General features: G+C 46.9%; 1 protein-coding gene across 1 annotated transcript in view; it reads left to right on the top strand.

Annotated features, from left to right (window-relative positions):
- LOC311127050 (ras-related protein Rab-37-like) overlaps nt 1-20,898 on the top strand; it is a gene marked incomplete at both ends in the record, with an annotated part of 42,908 nt that extends 22,010 nt beyond the window's left edge. The window contains 8 exons of the mRNA XM_084158798.1: nt 7,544-7,654; nt 13,068-13,109; nt 13,207-13,273; nt 14,590-14,642; nt 15,241-15,306; nt 15,590-15,646; nt 15,831-15,907; nt 20,787-20,898. Of these exons, the coding sequence (XP_084014924.1) occupies nt 7,544-7,654; nt 13,068-13,109; nt 13,207-13,273; nt 14,590-14,642; nt 15,241-15,306; nt 15,590-15,646; nt 15,831-15,907; nt 20,787-20,898 (585 nt within the window). The remainder of the gene's footprint in view (nt 1-7,543; nt 7,655-13,067; nt 13,110-13,206; nt 13,274-14,589; nt 14,643-15,240; nt 15,307-15,589; nt 15,647-15,830; nt 15,908-20,786) is intronic.
- Nucleotides 20,899-21,197: the final 299 nt, after the last annotated feature.

The raw sequence follows: 21,197 nt of genomic DNA, 5'->3' as shown, positions 1-21,197 counted from the left end.
TTCCTGGTCTCTGCCTACAGTAAAGGTCCACTGCATATTGGACAGGACTGCCCAATTCCCAACCAACCCTATAGCCCTTACCCCCTGTGTACTTGTGGCGATCTGACTGGATTGAAGAGGGTGTTAGCAATGTGGAGAATATTCCACCTAGCATATCAGTGCAGAAGGAGTCATGCTTTCTGATGTAAGACAACAGGGTGTGTGATGACAATGCAGGCCACAGACAGGACACTTAGGGAATGTGTGTGTGTGTGTGTGTATGCATACAGGGCATTCAGAAAGTATTCAGACCCCTTGACTTTTTCCACATTTTGTTACGTTACAGCCTTATTCTAAAATTGATTCAATTGTTTTACCCCCTCACAATGCCCCATAATGACAAAGCAAAAACAGGTTTTTAGAAATGTTTGCAAAAAATAAAAAACTGAAAAATTACAGACCCTTTACTCAGTACTTTGTTGAAACACCTTTGGCAGCGATTACAGCCTTGAGACTTCTTGGATATGACGCTTCAAGCTTGGCACACCTGTATTTGAGGAGTTTTTCCCATTCTTCTCTGCAGATCCTCTCAAGCTCTGTCAGGTTGGATGGGGAGTGTCACTGCACAGCTATTTTCAGGTCTCTCCAGAGATGTTCGATCGGGTTCAAGTCCGGGTTCTGGTTGGACCACTCAAGGACATTCAGAGACTTGTCCCGAAGCCACTCCTGCGTTGTCTTGGCTCTGTGCTTAGGGTCGTTGTCCTGTTGGAAGGTGAACCTTCGCCCCAGTCTGAGCACTCTGGAGCAGGTTTTCATCAAGAATCTCACTGTACTTTGCTCCGTTCATCTTTCCCTCGATCCTGACTAGTCTCCCAGTCCCTGCCGCTGAAAAACATCCCCACAGCATGATGCTGCCACCACCATGCTTCACAGTAGGGATGGTGGCAGGTTTCCTCCAGACATGACGCTTGACATTCATGCCAAAGAGTTCAATCTTGGTTTCATCAGAGCAGAGAATCTTGTTTCTCATGGTCTGAGAGTCCAAGCAGGCTGTCATGTGCCTTTTACTGAGGAGTGGCTTCCGTCTGGCCACTCTACCATAAAGGCCTGATTGGTGGAGTGCTGCAGAGATGGTTGTCCTTTTGGAAGGTTCTCCCATCTCCACAGAGGAACTCTGTCAGAGTGACCATCGGGTTCTTGGTCACCTCCCTGACCAAGGCCCTTCTCCCCCGATTGCTCAGTTTGGGCGGTCAGATCTAGGAAGAGTCTTGGTGGTTCCAAACTTCTTCCATTTAAGAATTATGGAGGCCACTGTGTTCTTGGGGACCTTCAATGCTGCATACATTTCCCCAGATCTTTCCCCAGATCTGTGCCTCGACACAATCCTGTCTCTGAGCTCTACGGACAATTCCTTCGACCTCATGGCTTGGTTTTTGCCCTGACATGCACTGTCAACTGTGGGACCTTATATAGACAGGTTTATGCCTTTCCAAATCATGTCCAATCAATTGAATTGTCCACAGGTGGACTCGAATGAAGTTGTAGGAACAGCTCAAGGATGATCAATGGAAACAGGATACACCTGAGCTCAATTTCGAGTCTCATAGCAAAGGGTCTGAATACTTATGTAAATAAGGTATTTCTGTTTTTTATTTTTAATACATGTGCAAAAATGTCTAAAAACCTGTTTTCGCTTTGTAATTATGGGGTATTGTGTATAGATTGATGAGAAAAAAAACGAACTTAATCAATTTATGAATAAGGCTATAACTTAACAAAATGTGGAAAAAGGGAAGGGGTCTGAATACTTTCCAAATGTACTGTATGTGTGTGAGTCAATGGCGGACACTCATGGCCTGCTAACAAGCTCCTCGTTAACCAAAGAGATACAGTCGAAGTCGGAAGTTTACATACACTTAGGATGGAGTCATTAAAACTCGTTTTTCAACCACTCCACAAATTTCTTGTTAACAAATTATAGTTTTGTCAAGTCGGTTAGGACATCTACTTTGTGCATGACACAAGTAATTTTTCCAACAATTGTTTACAGACAGATTATTTCACTTATAATTCACTGTATCACAATTCCAGTGGGTCAGAAGTTTACATACACTAAGTTGACTGTGCCTTTAAACAGCTTGGAAAATTCCAGAAAATGATGTCATGGCTTTAGAAGCTTCTGATAGGCTAATTGACATCATTTGAGTCAATTGGAGGTGTACCTGTGGATGTATTTCAAGGCCTACCTTCAAACTCAGTTCCTCTTTGCTTGACAAAAAAAAAATTGTAGACCTCCACAAGTCTGGTTCATCCTTGGGAGCAATTTCCAAACGCCTGAAGGTACCACGTTCATCTGTACAAACAATAGTACAAACACCATGGGACCACGCAGACGTCATACCGCTCAGGATGGAGACACGTTCTGTCTCCTAGAGATGAACATACTTTGGTGCAAAAAGTGCAAATCAATCCCAGAACAACAGCAAAGGACCTTGTGAAGATGCTGAAGGAAACAGGTACAAAAGTATCTATATCCACAGTAAAACGAGTCCTTTATCAACATAACCTGAAAGGCCGCTCAGCAAGGAAAAAGCCACTGCTCCAAAACCGCCATAAAAAAGCCAGACTACGGTTTGCAACTGCACATGGGGACATAGATCGTACTTTTTGGAGAAATGTCCTCTGGTCTGATTAAACAAAAATAGAACTGTTTGGCCATAATGACCATCGTCATGTTTGGAGGAAAAAGGGGGTTGCTTGCAAGCCGAAGAACACCATCCCAACCGTGAAGCTCGCGGGTGGCAGCATCATGCTGTGGGGGTGCTTTGCTGAAGGAGGGACTGGTGCACTTCACAAAATAGATGGCATCATGAGGAAGGAAAATGATGTGGATATATTGAAGCAACATCTCAAGACATCAGTCAGGAAGATAAAGCTTGGTCGCAAATGGGTCTTCCAAATGGACAATGACCCCAAGCATACTTCCAAAGTTGTAGCAAAATGGCTTAAGGACAACAAAGTCAAGGTATTGGAGTGGCCATCACAAAGCCCTGACCTCAATCCTATAGAAAATGTATGTGCAGAACTGAAAAAGCGTGTGCGAGCAAGGAGGCTTGGAAACCTGACTCAGTTACACCAGCTCTGTCAGGAGGAATGGGCCAGAATTCACTCAACTTATTGTGGGAAGCTTGTGGAAGGCTACCCGAAACGTTCGACCCAAGTTAAACAATTTAAAGGCAATGCTACCAAATACTAATTGAGTGTATGTAAACTTCTGACTCACTGGGAATGTGATGAAATGAATAAAAGCTGAAATAAATAATTCTCTCTACTATTATTCTGATATTTCACATTCTTAAAATAAAGTGGTGATCCTAACTGACCTAAGACAGGGAATTTCTACTAGGATTAAATGTCAGGAATTGTGAAAAACTGAGTTTAAATGTATTTGGCTAAGGCGTATGTAAACTTCTGACTTCTACTGAAAATGAACCATACGTGCTTGGAGAGTTGCTATAGCCTCGTGTTGGTCACACACACACACACACACTCTTCCTGTTTCTTCCACTGGTCCGTGACGAATTTCCCGAACATTTGCGTCTGTTCCAGCTAATTGCATCTGAGTCTCCGGGGGGATATAATGCTCCATTTCCAGCAAACCCCATGTTACCACGGAAACTATTTGATCACAATCCCCAACACACTTATTGCGCCCTCTTCCACTCACCATACTCTCCGTCCCTCTTTTCCTGTCGGCATCCCCTCAATGATGTAACATGACTAGGGGTGGGTATATTATTTACCAGTAAACCACCAGAATTTTGGTATCTTTCAAGGATTTTATGTAATCTTTCACAAGACATTTAGTGGCCCATTTGGGTACTTCAGATGATCAGAGGTGTCTGTTATTATCTCTGGTCCTCTGTGTGGCCTTATCACATGTAAAATATATGAAATAATTAAATAAGATGATTTTAAAATAAAAACTATTGAATGACAAAGCTGTAAAACATTATCCTAAATATAAACCATCAACTTAGTGAATACCATTGGTGTTTAATATGAAGGTTTCAGCGTTAAATATTATTATTTTTGGACACTTCCCACTGGGCACACACTGGTTGAGTCAACGTTGAATTGACGTCTGTGCCCAGTGGGTTATTTATTTTACTATGTCAATATGTATTTACTGTCAATGTTTTGGCATCAAACTGGTGGCAGTTGTGAAGAGAAGTCAATAGTTGGAAGAGTTGCAGAGTTAATTGAAAATAATCCCATTGTTGATTAGATGAATAGGCTATTTTCTCTTGAACCATACTGTCTATCTACTAGAAACTCATGGACAATATGGACACAGATATAAAACATTTGTACTGTATACAGTATAAATACATGTTTTACAAGTTATTCAAGTATAAATGACCAAAGTTACGATAGATTGCCATAGATTCTCTGTTAATTACCAAAATCATTGAAGATTCTGGTAACTTTGGTAAATTACCGGTAGCTTTGCAACACTAAACATGACAAACCCCATTTTACCCAGTGGAGGCTGCTGATGGGAGAACGGCTCCTAATAATGTCCGGAACGGAGCAAATGGAATGGCATCAAATACCTGGAAACCATGTGTTTGATGTATTTGATACCATTCCACTGATGGCGCTCCAGTCATTACCACGAGCACGTTCTCCCCAATTAAGGTGCCACCAACCTCCTGTGATGTTACCACATAAACGCTATAACACTTATTGCGCCCTCCTCTCCCAACTGCCCATACTCCTCCATCCCTCCATCCTTCCATCCTTCCCCTCATCCCTCCTTCACTCCCCTCCTCCCTCCTTCCCTCCCCATACTTCCTCCATCCCTCCTTCCCTTGCGGCTTCCCTCAGTGTTGTAACATGGTCTGTGTGATATCAGTGGTGATGTAGGAGAGGAGATGGATGCATTAAAGTTGGATAAGGTTAAGATGAAATAGTAATTTAGCTGTCAGTTTGTTGGCAGGGGATCTGTGGTGCAGCTTTATCCATAGGGCTGTGTGTGTTAATGTCAGCTTGTAAGTAAGCATTTCGCTGGACTGTTTTACACCTGTTGTATCCTGTGCACGCGACAAATAAACTTTTATTTGAGTTTAACCCTGGTGTGCTACCAAAATGGGTGGGCTTATAACGCAAACGTCTACCAACTCAAAGGCTGCGAGTTTGAATCTCATCACGGACAACTTTAGCATTTTAGCTAATTAGTAACTTTTCAACTACTTACTACCTTTTAGCTACTTTTCAACTACTTAGCATGTTAGCTAACCATTACCCTAACCCTAACCTTAACCCTTTTAGCTAACCCTTCCCCTAACCTTAACCCTTTAACCTAACTCCTAAACTTAACCCTAACCTTAACCCCTAACCCCAACCCCTCGCGTAGCTAACGTTAGCCAGCTAGCTAACGTTAGCCACCTAGCTAGAATTCGTAACATATTTTCAAATTCTGACATATTTTAGGTTTCGTAAATTCGTAACATACTGTACGTTTTACAAATTCGGAACATACCTATAATACGAATTGTAATTCGGAACATATCATACAAAATGGGTGACGGAAATCCACAAATTAATACATACCATACTAAATGGAGTGTCTCGGATTTACACACACAATAATACGAAATGCTCTGAGACCAGGTTATTTTGCTAGATTCTTTTTTTTTATAGCTCTTTAATTTTGAATGTTTTTGGCTAGCAGTTTTCTGCATTGTAACGGTGCAATCATGGACACAAAGCGTTTGTTTCTATGGCAGAGGCTGTGGTACAAGCCTAATCATTTACATTTTAGCAGACGCTCCTATCCAGAGCGACTTACAGTTAGTGAGTGCATACATTATTTTTTTCATACCCCCCGTGGGAATCGAACCCACAACCCTGGCATTGCAAACACCATGCTCTACCAACTGAGCTACATCCCTGCTGGCCATTCCCTCCCCTACCCTGGACCAATTGTGCGCCGCCCCATGGGTCTCCCGGTCGCAGCCAGCTACAACAGAGCCTGGATTCGAACCAGAAACTCTAGTGGCACAGCTAGCACTGCATCGCAGTGGCGCAGTGGTATAATTTTACTTTGTCTATGTGAAACATTAGCATAGGCAAGTCTGTGGAACTCCTGAGTGGCGCAGTGGTAAAAAAGTAAAATTAGACCACTGCGCCACTCAGGAGTTCCACAGACTTGCCTATGCTAATGTTTCACATAGACAAAGTAAAATTATGTCTTTGCTGGTGACTTTGCTGGTGATGCACCCCTCAAATTATACAAATGTAACAACAGCCTTAGCGCACTGGATTTGAAACAATGATACAGATGTAATGTAACCACGTGCTATTCAATGTATTATCTGAGCAGCACTGGTGCTCCAAAGTCAAAATTCCATTGCGTTCCACAGGGCACGTTTATAAGTGAGTGTTAAATAAAATAATCAAGATTAGGGAAAGTTTTGCAGCACACCCGAGAGTTCCTGAAGGCACAATAGTGTGCCGCGGCACACCGGATGAAAACCACTATCAGATAAATGATACAGATGTACCATGCACCTATAATTGTCAATGAGTGTGTTAGACTTCTATTCTGGCTAGTGACCATTTTAGTTTATCTAGAATCGTGATCAATGTTGAGTTTAATCCAATGAGTGTACTTCATTTAAAGTCCTCATAATGGTATTTATCATTTATCCAATGTAATAGTTTTACATCCTGCATGCAGTTTTATTACAGGTACAGATGTTACCAGAATATATTACCTGTACTACCCAGAGCTTCAATATAGTTTCATTTTTCAATATCCAAGCTGAAATAACCCAAAGAACCGATTTGAAATTGCAGCTCAAATAGCCAATCCCAGTATTGTTAGCTTTCTATTCGCATCCCTCGTCCCAATTTCCTTATCTCATAGAGCCGTCTGGCAAAATACATTTTTAAAAGCCTAGTTTTCCTCACAGCTTTACATTTCATTTTTACATTTCTGTCTGTGTGCGTCTCAAATCCCCTGGAAGCCGAGTTCAAAGACACTCTCTCAAAGTTGAGTGAGAGCTTTCTGAATCTACTTCAGCGCTTCTACACTCAGTTACAGTCTCATCTATAATCCTGTGTGTGTGTGTGTGTGTGTGTGTGTGTGTGTGTGTTTGTGTGTGTGTCTGTTCTGTGTAATCCCACAGCCCCCCCGCCCGCCCACCCTCCCAAAACTGATACCATACTTAGCTGTGTCTGTAGGAAGAGATCATTGATTCACCTAAACCCATTCAGTTTGTGAGTCATCAAAAATCTATTGATCTCAGTTTTTCAAGATAATCTTCTCACCCCTGTAGGAAGATAGGAGTGAATCTGTCCTGTGTTAACATATCCACATGCTGCACACACACACAGTCATGCACAGGCTGACGCACACACAAACATGATATGAATGGGCACTGTTGCACTCATTGATGCACATACAGATACATGCATGCATGTTCTCACGCATGTTTGCACACACAAACACACACACACACGCTGATTATTGTCTTGTTGTGTGTGTTGTTGGCAGACTATCCTGGTGGGGGATAGTGGAGTGGGTAAGACGTCTCTTCTGGTCCAGTTTGACCAGGGCAAATTCATCCCTGGGTCCTTCTCTGCTACTGTTGGCATCTGCTTCACGGTGAGGGAGTGAGTGAGCGAGTGAGTGAGTGAGTGCGTGAGTGAGTGAGTGAGTGAGTGAGTGTGTGAGTGAGTGAGTGAGTGAGTGAGTGAGTGAGTGAGTGGGCTCCTGCTGATTCCATTCTTGATGGTGTGTGATTCTGTCAAGAGTGCTGTAGGTGGGTGTAGTGGTGGAATCAAACGCAGGACACCGAAGTATAGTCCAAAAGACTTTAGTTCAATTTCCAACAAGGAAAATACGAACACACTTGCCCGAAGGCGAAACTACGCACGAAGGCGACAAAAATAAAGGCGCACTAAACATGTGCGTAAATGCTCCAACGCAGTGGAGTGAAGCTCAACCGAGCGAATAAGCGAATGACAAGCACAACACACGACTGACATAAATCAATCACACACAACACTAGACAAACACAACAAGAAACTTATAGGACACTAATTACGCTAAATGAGAACAGGTGTCACAACAAACAGACAAAAGCAAACGAACATGAAACATACAACGGTGGCAGCTAGTATTCCGGAGACAACGAACGCCGAAGCCTGCCCGAACAAGGAAGAGAGGCAGCCTCGGCCGAAACCGTGACAGTACCCCCCCTTGACGCGCGGCTCCAGACGTGCGCCGACTCCGGCCTCGGGGACGACCCGGAGGACGCGGAGCAGGGTGCGTCGGGTGCCCACGATGGAATTCCGTCAGGAGAGACGGGTCCAAAATGTCTCTCCTCGGCACCCAGCACCGTTCCTCCGGACCGTACCCCTCCCACTCCACTAGATATTGGAGACCCCCCATCCGACGTCTCGAATCCAAGATGGACCTCACGGAGTACGCCGGTGCCCCCTCGATGTCCAATGGGGGCGGAGGAGTCTCCCTGATCTCACTTTCTTGGAGTGGGCCAGCTACCACCGGCCTGAGAAGGGACACATGGAACGAGGGGTTAATACTTTTATATTCAACGGGTAGTTGTAATTTGTAACACACCTCGTTCAACCTTCTCAGGACTTTAAATGGCCCTACAAACCGCCGACCCAGTTTCCGACAGGGCAGGCGGAGGGGCAGGTTTCTGGTAGAGAGCCAGACTCGATCACCAGGTGCGTACACCGGTCCCTCACTGCGGTGGAGATCGGCGCTCGCCTTATGACGTCGGAGGGCCCGCTGCAGGTGGACGTGCCGCGCCCACTCATCCACCGCAGGAGCCTCGATCTGGCTCTGCTGCCAAGGTGCCAGAACCGGCTGGTAACCTAACACACATTGGAAAGGGGTTAGGTTAGTGGAGGAATGGCGTAGGGAATTCTGGGCCATCTCGGCCCAGGGAACGTACCTTGCCCACTCCTCCGGCCGGTCCTGGCAGTATGTTCTAAGAAACCTACCCACATCCTGGTTCACGCGTTCCACCTGCCCATTACTCTCCGGGTGGTAACCCGAGGTGAGGCTCACCGAGACCCCCAACCGCTCCATAAAGGCTCTCCAGACCCTGGAGGTAAATTGGGGACCTCGATCAGACACAATATCCTCGGGTACCCCGTAGTACCGGAACACATGGGTGAATAGTGCTTCGGCAGTTTGTAGGGCGGTAGGAAGGCCCGGCATGGGGAGCAAACGACAGGCCTTAGAAAACCGGTCCACAACGACCAGTATAGTGGTATTCCCCTGTGAAGGAGGAAGGTCAGTAAGGAAATCCACCGAGAGGTGAGACCATGGTCGTTGTGGAACGGGCAGGGGTAGTAACTTACCCCTAGGCAGATGTCTAGGCGCCTTACACTGGGCGCACACCGAGCAGGAGGAAACATAAACCCTCACATCCCTTTCCAACGTGGGCCACCAGTACTTGGCACTAAGACAGTGCACTGTCCGGCCGATACCAGGGTGTCCAGAGGAGGGTGACGTGTAGCCCAATAGATCAATCGATCCCGAACCTCGAGCGGAACGTACTTCCGTCCCTCCGGGCATTGCGGTGGACTAGGGTCGGTGCGTAACGCCCGCTCGAGCTCAGCATCGACCTCCCACACTACCGGTGCCACCAGACACGACTCCGGCAGTATGGGAGTGGGCTCCACGGACCTCTCCTCCGTGTCATACCGCCGAGACAGTGCATCTGCCTTACCGTTCTGTGACCCAGGGATGTACGTGATCTTAAATGTAAACCGGGTCAAAAACATATTCCATCTTGCCTGACGAGGGTTCAGCCTCCTCGCTGCCCGGATGTACTCCAGGTTACGGTGGTCCGTCAAAATGAGGAAAGGGTGTTGAGCCCCCTCAAGCCAGTGCCTCCACACCTTTAGGGCCTGTACCACGGCTAACAGCTCCCTGTCCCCTACGTCATAGTTTCGCTCCGCCGGACTGAGCTTCTTAGAATAAAAAGCACAGGGGCAGAGTTTAGGTGGCGCGCCTGACCGTTGTGAAAGCACGGCTCCTAATCCGGCCTCAGACGCGTCCACCTCTACCTGAAATGGCAAAGAGGGATCCGGATGCGCCAGCACCGGGGCCGAGGTAAACAGGTCCTTCAGCCTCCCAAACGCCCTGTCCGCCTCGGCAGACCACTGCAGACGCACCGGACCCCCCTTCAAAAGAGACGTGATGGGAGCTGCCACCTGTCCAAAACCCCGGATAAACCTCCGGTAGTAATTCGCAAACCCCAAAAACTGCTGCACCTCCTTCACAGTGGTTGGTGTTTGCCAATTACGCACGGCTGACACCCGGTCTACCTCCATCTTCACCCCTGACGCAGACAACTGATACCCCAAAAAGGAGACCGACTCCTGGAAAAACAGACACTTCTCTGCCTTAACATACAGGTCGTGCTCCACCAGCCTCCACAACACTCTGCGCACCAGGGCCACATGCTCGACACGGGTAGGCGAGTACACGAGAATGTCATCTATGTACACAACCACCCCCTGCCCCTGCATGTCCCTGAAGATCTCATCCACGAATGATTGGAAAACTGACGGAGCGTTCATCAACCCGTATGGCATGACAAGATACTCGTAATGGCCCGAGGTGGTACTAAAGGCTGTCTTCCATTCATCGCCCTCCCTGATGCGCACCAAGTTGTACGCGCTCCTGAGATCTAATTTAGTGAAGAAACGCGCCCCATGCAATGACTCAGTCATGGTCGCAATCAGCGGGAGTGGATAACTGTACTTCACCGTGATCTGATTGAGACCACGGTAATCGATGCACGGGCGTAAACCACCATCCTTTTTCTTCACAAAAAAGAAACTTGAGGACGCAGGGGAAGTGGAAGGCCGTATGTATCCTTGTCTCAGAGATTCGTCTATGTAAGTCTCCATAGCTTTCTTCTCCTCCTGAGACAGAGGATACACATGGCTCCGTGGGAGCGCAGCTCCTGCCTGGAGGTCTATCGCACAATCTCCCTGCCTATGGGGCGGCAACCGCGTCGCCCTCGACTTACTAAATGCAATAGCCAAATCCCCATACTCAGGGGGAACGTGCAGTGCGGGCACCTGGTTTGGACTCTCCACCGAGGTAGCCCCTACGGAAACGCCCAAACATCGACCCACACACTGGGCAGACCACTCCATCAGAGCCCTCTCCTGCCACGAAATAGATGGGTTATGGGTACTCAACCAGGGCATGCCCAGCACCACCGGATACGCAGGCGAGTCAATCAGAAATAGCTGAATCATCTCCTGATGACCCCCCTGCGCACACATCCTAAGTGGCGCAGTGACCTCCCTGATTAAGCCCGCACCCAACGGACGGCTATCTAGGGCATGAACGGGGAAAGGGACATCAACAGGAAGAAGGGGAATCCCTAAGGCTAAACAAAACTTCTTATCAACAAAATTCCCAGCCGCGCCTGAATCTACCAGCGCCTTATGCTGGGAATGAGGTGCTACCTGTGGAAAACGCACAGGTATACAGAAATGTGCAACAGAGAGCTCTGGGTGAGTGGGGCGCCTACTCACCTGGAAGGAATCCCCAGTGCGGGACCTGTCGTCCTCTCCCCTAGGAGGCCATCCCCAGCACCTAGCCGCGGTGTGTCCTCCCCGACCACAGTTGGTGCAGGAGATGGACCCCCTCGTAAGCCGACCCCTCCTCTCTCTAGCGCCAGCGCCCCCGAGCTCCATGGGGCACGGCTCGGAGGCGCTGGAGGGTGAAATGGACGGACCCCCCTCGGAACGTCCGCGGGTAGCTAGCAGGTTATCCAGCCTGATGGACATGTCGACCAACTGGTCGAACGAGAGGCTGGTGTCCCTACAGGCCAGCTCCCGACGGACGTCCTCGCGAAGACTACATCTGTAGTGATCGATGAGAGCCCGCTCATTCCACCCTGCATCTGCCGCTAGAGTACGGAATTCGAGGGCGAACTCCTGGGCACTCCTCCTCCCCTGCCGGAGGAAGACCAGACACTCCCCCGCCGCTTTCCTCTCCGGGGGATGGTCAAACACCGCCCTGAAGCGGCGGGAGAACTCGTCGTAGGTGATGGTATCCGCGTCGATCCTCCTCCACTCCGCGTTGGCCCATTCCAACGCCTTCCCGGAAAGGCAGGAGATCAGGGCGGACACGCTCTCATGTCCCGAGGGCGCCGGGTGCACGGTGGCCAGGTACAGCTCCACCTGGAGAAGGAATCCCTGACACCCGGCCGCGGTCCCATCATAGGCCCTCGGGAGCGAGAGTCGAACTCCTCGGGGTTCCGGAGCAGGAATGGGCTGACTGGCCGATGGTTCTGGCAGGGAGGGTGGCGGTGGAGGAGTCCCCCAGCCTCGGATGGTGGTGATCACCTCCTGCAGAGCGGACCCCATCTGCCGGATCTGGTCACCTTGTTCACGAACCTTGTCCTCCAGCGTCGCCTGGGCTGCTGCGGCTCCTGCTGATTCCATTCTTGATGGTGTGTGATTCTGTCAAGAGTGCTGTAGGTGGGTGTAGTGGTGGAATCAAACGCAGGACACCGAAGTATAGTCCAAAAGACTTTAGTTCAATTTCCAACAAGGAAAATACGAACACACTTGCCCGAAGGCGAAACTACGCACGAAGGCGACAAAAATAAAGGCGCACTAAACATGTGCGTAAATGCTCCAACGCAGTGGAGTGAAGCTCAACCGAGCGAATAAGCGAATGACAAGCACAACACACGACTGACATAAATCAATCACACACAACACTAGACAAACACAACGAGAAACTTATAGGACACTAATTATGCTAAATGAGAACAGGTGTCACAACAAACAGACAAAAGCAAACGAACATGAAACATACAACGGTGGCAGCTAGTATTCCGGAGACAACGAACGCCGAAGCCTGCCCGAACAAGGAAGAGAGGCAGCCTCGGCCGAAACCGTGACAGTGAGTGAGTGAGTGAGTGAGTGAGTGAGTGAGTGAGTGTTTGTGTGTGTCTGGCTACCATAACTGTAATCAATCAATCGGCCCTCTTGTCTCATCTCCTCAGAACAAGGTGGTGACTGTAGACAACGTGAAGGTAAAACTACAGGTAGGTCAATCTGAATGAATCCCTGTTTAAAAAACAATGTGTTGCACAGACAGGGGGGTTTATTTTAATATTGTGTATTCTTTTCTCTCCATGTCAGATGTGGGACACTGCAGGCCAGGAGCGGTTCAGGAGCGTGACACATGCCTATTACAGGGACGCCCATGGTAAAACAGTCTTGACACATGCCTACACTCTTAGAAAAAAAGGTGCTATCTAGAACCTTAAAGGGTTCTTCGGCTGTCCCCATAGGAGAACCCTTTGAAGAACCCTTTTTGGTTCCAAGTAGAACCCTTTCTACAGAGGGTTCTACCTGGAACCAAAAAGAAGAAGAAGAGTGTACTACAGGAACACCCACGGTAAAACAGTCTTGACACATGCCTACTACAGGAAGACCCACTGTAAAACAGTCTTGACACGTCTATGTAACAGATGTGATCGTACTGTACTTCGTAACTCTCTTGCATTGTGTTTTTAAAGAAAGGACTGTCCAGTCAGTGGTCCCAGTTGATTTGTGTTTATTCTGACGATAGACACAAGGAAGCACATTAGATATGCAGGACAACTGTATGTTAAGGGCTGTAGATTTGTGACTTGTCGCTTGCATGTCAATATCAGACTGAGCATTTTGTAGTCAAACATCATAACAATGACAAAAATACTAAAAAATACAATAAATGTAAGTACCTGACGATAGACACAAGAAAGCACATTAGATGTGCAGGACAACTGTATGTTGATGGCTGTAGATTCGTGATTCGTCTGTTAGCATGGAAATAACTGTAAATTAGCAGGGAGCTAATGTGACCATTACAATTAAAGTATGCTAGCTAACTTGCTATTACAGCAATAACATACAAAGCACATCCCAGGATGTCCCCAATATATAACAGGTACCGTACACATCACAGGAGGTTGGTGGCACCTTAATTGGGGAGGACGGGTTCGTGTTAATGGCTGGAGCGGAATAGGTGGAATGGTATCAAATACATGATGCCTTTCGCTCCGTTTGATTCCCTCAGCAGCCTCCTGTGGTACACATATATATACAGTATATATACATAGTAAACTCGTACACATTGTAAATACATAAATAGAATGCACTATTTCAGAACGCGACTTACCGCTTGCATGTCGATATCAGACTGAGAAGAATTGACGTTCACAATCTCCCCCTATCTGCAAGCATGACCAATGGCATAACACCTTATTGATATGTAAATCAACCAACCAATAGGAATACATAAACATCGAATACATATTTCTGCAGTGTCAAGTGGAAACATAACCAACCCTGTTACACCTACTACAGGGACACCTACAGTAAAACAGTCTTGTCAAGCCAACTATCTGGCTCTGGCCAGATTGGCCTGGGATCTCAGCCATAAGGAGATACCTGATTATAACGTTCGTTATTAATATCATATACATTCATCTATTATTTATAGGCCTACATTTCATGTTTTTTCTTTCTTTCTCGCAGCCTTACTCCTTTTATATGACATCACCAGCAAAACCTCCTTTGACAACATACGGGTAAGTCTTGGTCTTGGTCTTGGTCTCTGCCTGACACCTCTGCCATTATAATGACTTTAACCGGTGATGCCCTGCGTGGATTGTAATATTATGATGATGTCCTGTGTGAGTTCTATTGTTGACTAATGACTAATCATACCAATTAGGAGGAGGATATTGCCAGAAATGTAAACTGATACCGTAAGGTGTTGACATGAACAATAATGCGTGTGTGTGCACATGTGCGTGTGTGTGTGTGCGTGTGTGTGTATGTGCATGTGAAAACTTGATGGCCTAGTTCCTGCCCAACTACATTGCATTGCATCAACCAATGGTTGTGTTCCACGTCATTAACTGTGCAGTTGGGCACCAGATTGCTATATCATATGACGTGATTAGCTGATATGTTAAATACCTATCCAGGCGCTGTAAAATCTGGCATGCGTCTGCAATGTAGTCGGCCACGAACTCGACCCTAAAGCACGTGAACGCACACAACTCGTTGCTCCCAGTTTACAAGTAGTATTGGTTGAGTTTCCCACTTGTTACGAACTCAGCCTTAGCTGTGTTCCCACAACCTCCCTTCTTGTTCTCTGATTGGCTGTTTCTCCCTCTGTAGGCGTGGCTTACAGAGATTCATGAGTATGCACAGAGGGATGTCGTCATCATGTTGCTGGGCAACAAGGTGAGAGGAATGGAAGGAATGGATAGGTGTGAATAGCTTTTTGTAATGGAAGAAAAGGAGAAGTATGCTGTTCGCCCTAACTCACATAACACCACACACAAATGCTTGGACACACTCTCTGACTCACTCAAGCTGGTTATTCTTTCAAATTATTCAACAGAAATGAGACGTGCAGGTAGTGCAAGTGCATTGTGTTTTATTGTGTTGACACTGAGATATTTGGCCTATTTGGATATTTGGCCTTTCTCTTCTCCAATGGTGTGAATCTCTCTTTCCCCTACAGGCAGACATGGCCAGTGAAAGAGTGATCAGGAGAGACGAAGGAGAGAAGCTGGCCAGGGTGAGCAGCATGGTTCCTTGTGAACTAAATCATGCATTGATGACAAGGACAGATATGTGCAGCATTTACATTTACACCAGTATGTAGATCCTAATCTCAAATTAGGATTAAGCACACAGTATTCTAAATTGACTATCCAATCATTACCCAAGTTGAACGTAATCAATCTGTTTTCCTCTCCAAGGAGTATTCTGTTCCTTTCATGGAGACCAGTGCCAAGACTGGGGTGAACGTTTATCTGGCTTTCATTGCAGTGGCAAAGTAAGTGACAACACAGATACTCTCTTACTTTTTATTTTATTTTATTTCACCTTTATTTAACCAGGTAAGCCAGTTGAGAACAAGTTCTCATTTACAACTGCGACCTGGCCAAGATAAAGCAAAGCAGTGCGATAAAAACAACAACACAGAGTTACATATTTGGTAAACAAAACATAAAGTCCAAAATACAAACAGAAAATATATATACAGTGTGTGCGAATGTAGAAAGTTATGGAGGTAAGGCAATAAATAGGCCATAGTGCAAAATAGTTACAATTTCGTATTAACACTGGAATGATAGATGTGCAAAAGATGATGTGCAAAAAGAGATACTGGGGTGCAAATTAGCAAAATAAATAACAATATGGGGATGAGGTAGTTGGGTGGGATAATTTCAGAATGGCTGTGTACAGGTGCAGTGATTGGTAAGCTGCTCTGACAACTGACGCTTAAATTTAGTGAGGGAGATAAGAGTCTCCAGCTTCAGAGATTTTTGCAGTTCGTTCCAGTCATTGGCAGCAGAGAACTGGAAGGAATGGCGGCCAAAGGAGGTGTTGGCTTTGGGGATGACCAGTGAGATATACCTGCTGGAGCGCAGACTACGGGTGGGTGTTGCTATGGTGACCAGTGAGCTAAGGTAAGACAGGGATTTGCCTAGCAGTGATTTATAGATGACCTGGAGCCAGTGGGTTTGGCGACGAATGTAGTGAGGGCCAGCCTACAAGAGCGTACAGGTCACAATGGTGGGTAGTACATGGGGCTTTGGTGACAAAACGGATGGCACTGTGATAGACTACATCCAATTTGCTGAGTAAGAGTGTTGGAGGCTATTTTGTAAATGACATCGCCGAAGTCAAGGATCGGTAGGATAGTCAGTTTTACGAGGGCATGTTTGGCAGCATGAGTGAAGGAGGCTTTGTTGCGAAATAGGAAGCCGATTCTAGATCTAACTTTTGATTGGAGATGCTTAATGTGAATCTGGAAGGAGAGTTTACAGTCTAACCAGACACCTAGGTATTTGTAGTTGTCCACATACTCTAGGTCAGACCCGCCGAGAGTAGTGATTCTAGTCGGGTGGGCGGGTGCAAGCAGCGTTCGGTTGAAGAGCATGCATTTAGTTTTACTAATGTTTAAGAGCAGTGTTGTATGGCGTTGAAGCTCGTTTGGAGGTTTGTTAACACAGTGTCCATTGAAGGGCCAGATGTATACAAAATGGTGTCGTCCGCATAGAGGTGGATCCGAGCTTCACCAGCAGCAAGAGCAACATCATTGATATACACAGAGAATAGAGTCAGCCCAATAATTGAACACGGTGGCACCCCCATAGAGACGGCCAGAGGTCCAGACAACAGGCCCTCCGATTTGACACATTGAACTCTATCTGAGAAGTAGTTGGTGAACCAGGCGAGGCAGTCATTAGAGAAACCAATACTATTTAGTCTACCAATAAGAATGCGGTGGTTGACAGAGTCGAAAGCCTTGGCCAGGTCGATGAAGACGGCTGCGCAGTACTGTCTTTTATCGATTGCGGTTATAATATCGTTTAGGACCTTGAGCGTGGCTGAGGTGCACCCATGACCAGCTCGGAAACCGGATTACATAGCGGAGAAGGTACGGTGGGATTCGAAATGGTCGGTGATCTGTTTGTTAACTTGGCTTTCAAATACTTTCGAAAGGCAGGAAAGGATGGATATAGGTCTGTAACAGTTTGGATCTAGAGTGTCACCCCCTTTGAAGAGGGGGATGACCGCGGCAGCTTTCCAATCTCTGGGGATCTCAGACGTTACGAAAGAGAGGTTGAACAGGCTAGAAATAGGGGTTGCTACAAATTCGGCGGCTAATTTTAGAAAGAAAGGGTCCAGATTGTCTATCCCAGTTGATTAGTAGGGGTCCAGATTTTTCAGCTCTTTCAGAACATCAGCTGTCTGAATTTGTGTGAAGTAGAAGTGGGGGGGGGGCATGGGAAAGTTGCAGCGGAGGGTGCAGAGCTGGTGGCCGGGGTAGTGGTAGCCAGGTGGAAAGCATGGCCAGCCGTAGCAAAATGCTTGTTGAAATTCTCGATTATTGTAGATTTATCGGTGGTGACAGTGTTTCCTAGCCTCAGTGCAATGGGCAGTTGGGAGGAGGTGCTCTTATTTTCCATGGACTTTACAGTGTCCCAAAACTTTTTGGAGTTAGTGCTACAGGATGCAAATTTCTGTTTGAAAAAGCTAGCCTTTGCTTTCCTAACTGATTGTGTATATTGGTTCCTGACTTCCCTGAAAAGTTGCATATCGCGGGGGCTGTTCGATGCTAATGCAGTACGCCACAGGATGTTTTTGTGCTGGTCAAGGGCAGTCAAGTCTGAGGAGAACCAGGGGCTATATCTGTTCTTAGTTCTGAATTTTTTGAATGGGCCATGCTTATTTAAGATTGAGAGGAAAGCACTTTTAAAGAACAACCAGGCATCCTCTACTGACGGAATGAGGACAATATCCATCCAGGATACCCGGGCCAGGTCAATTAGAAAGGCCTGCTCGCTAAAGTGTTTTAGGGAGCGTTTGACAGTGATGAGGGGTGGTCGTTTGACCGCGGACCCATTACGGACTCAGGCAATAAGGCAGTGATCGCTGAGATCCTGGTTGAAGACAGCGGAGGTGTATTTAGAGGGTACATTTGTCAGGATGAGATCTATGAGGGTGCCCATGTTTACAGATTTAGGGTTGTACCTGGTAGGTTCGTTGATAATTTGTGTGAGATTGAGGGCATCTAGTTTAGATTGTAGGTTGGCCGGGGTGTGAAGCATATCCCAGTTTAGGTCACCAAGCAGTACGAACTCTGAGGATAGATGGGGGTCAATCAGTTCACATATGGTGTCCAGGGCACAGCTCGGGGCTGAGGGGGGTCTGTAGCAAGCGGCAACAGTGAGATACTTATTTCTGGAAAGGTGGATTTTTAGAAGTAGAAGCTCAAACTGTTTGGGCACAGACCTGGATAGTACGATAGAGCTCTGCAGGCTATCTCTACAGTAGATTGCAACCCCACCCCCTTTGGCAGTTATATCAAGACGGAAAATGTTGTGGTTGGGGATGGACATTTCTGAATTTTTGGTGGCCTTCCTAAGCCAGGATTCAGACACTGCTAGGACATCAGGGTTGGCGGAGTGTGCTAACGCAGTGAATAACTCAAACTTAGGGAGGAGGATTCGGATGTTAACGTGCAAGAAACCAATGCTTTTACGGTTACAGAAGTCAACAAATGATAACATCTGGAGAGTAGGAGTGATACTGGGGGCTACAGGGCCTGGGTTAACCTCTACATCCCCAGAAGAACAGAGGAGGAGTAGAATAAGGATACAGCTAAAGGCTTTAAGTACTGGTCTTCTAGTGCGTTGGGTACAGAGAAAAAAAGGGGCAGGTTTCCGGGCATTGTAGAATAGATTCAGGGCATTATGTACAGAAAAGGATATGGAAGGATATGAGTACAGTGGAGGTAAACCTAAGCGTTGGATAACGATGAAAGAGATAGCATCACTGGAGGCACCGATTGAGTCGGTCTCCGCGTGTATGGGGGGTGGGACAAAGGAGCTATCAATGGCAGGTTGAGCTGGGCTGGGGGATCTACAGTGAAATAGTACAATAAGAAATAACCGAAACAGCAATAAGCAAGGCATATTGACATGGGAGAGAGGCATAAAGCAATCACAGGTGTTATTCGAGAGAGCTAAGACAACAGCTGTTAATGGCGACAAAGTTTGGGCTGAGGCTAAACATAAACAGGATGCGGTACCGTATAAAGGAACAGTCCAGCAGGCATAAGGTCCGGTGAACAGCAATAGGAGAGTTCGGAGGTAGTTCGGGGGCTGCTATAGCACTAGCGAGCAAGAGGCCACGACTAGCGTGTGCTAGCGGGGCTAGCAGATGGATCTTCGTGGTCGACGTTGTAACGGGAAACCTCTTGTAATCGCATCAGACGATTTCGTCAGCAGACCAGTCGTGTTGGATCGGCGGGGCTCCGTGTCAACACTAGGAGGTCCCGTCCGGTTGACAGAGAGGTAGATAGCCGGGAGAAGGGCCTGGCTCGCGGCTAGCTCGAGGCTGATTAGCCAACAACGTCCATTTGATTGCAGCTATCTAGCTACGATGATCCGGTGTTAAAGGTCCAGTGAATCAGTGATTCCGGCAGAAAAACCGATATGTTCTGGGTCGATAACGCGCTGTGCAGACAGTGCAGACAGTGCGATAATAGTCCAGGCTAGAGCTGACTGGTAGGTAGTGCAGGCCACAGACAATGGTGAGAAACCGCTAGAGGTGGCTAATGGCAAGTAGCTAGTTAGCTGGCTACTCCCGTCCGGTAGACAGAGAGGTAGATAGCCGGGATATGGGCCTGGCTCAAGGCTAACTGGTGCTTGCTTCAGGGGCAGTGGTGATTAGCCAAACAGCAACATCCAATTCGGTTGCGGCTAGCTAGTTGCAATCCGGTGTTAATGTCCAGTGATTCAGTTATTCCGGCAGAAAATCCGATGTTCTGGGTGAAAACCGCTAACGGTGGCTAATAGCAAGTAGCTAGTTAGCTGGCTAGCTGGTCTCAACTGGAGATTCTAGATTCTAGATAAAAGGTAAGTTAATAATAGAATCCGTTCCACATTGAGTGAGGCGGGTTGCAGGAAAGTATATTTTGTAGAAGGATGAAAAGTGTGATAGGGAAATATAAAAAACTGGCTATTTACACAGACACACAACAAAGAACACGACCGCACTGCTATGCCATCTTGGAACCTTACTACACTGACATCATGGAATTACTCTATGTGAATATTTAAAAGAAATTCTCCCACACTTTTCTGTGCTCATCCCACCATCCCATCCTCCATCAATCCATATTTTTTTCCCTTCTGCAGGGAGCTGAAGCACAGGGCAGTCCATGGCCAGCAGCCCAACGAGCCCAAATTCCAGATTCATGAGTACATTGAGTCTCAGAAGGAAAAGTCTGGTTGCTGTAGCTACTTCTGATGCAGATACCTTTTGCTCTCCCCTCTGACTCTATACTCCCTCGCTCTGCATCAGCTCTGCCCTGGCTCTGCCAGGTACAGCCAAGGGGAGTGAAGAGATGCCATCTAAGTACTACACAGCAAGGAACTTACAGGGAGGGAAGCACGTCAACTAATCAGCTTTGGATGAGTGTGGGAGAATTGGCTTTGAGGTTTTTGTATTTATCTTTTACACAAGTACAGAAATGCCATAGAGACGTTTTCCCCCTTTTACAAGGGAGACCTGTCTCAAGATTAACATATTTCCCCTAGGACCCAAGA

This window comes from Coregonus lavaretus (assembly GCF_964263955.1).
Source record: "Coregonus lavaretus genome assembly, chromosome: 1".
NCBI lineage: Eukaryota > Metazoa > Chordata > Actinopteri > Salmoniformes > Salmonidae > Coregonus > Coregonus lavaretus.
This window is presented reverse-complemented; position numbering and strand designations above follow the sequence as displayed.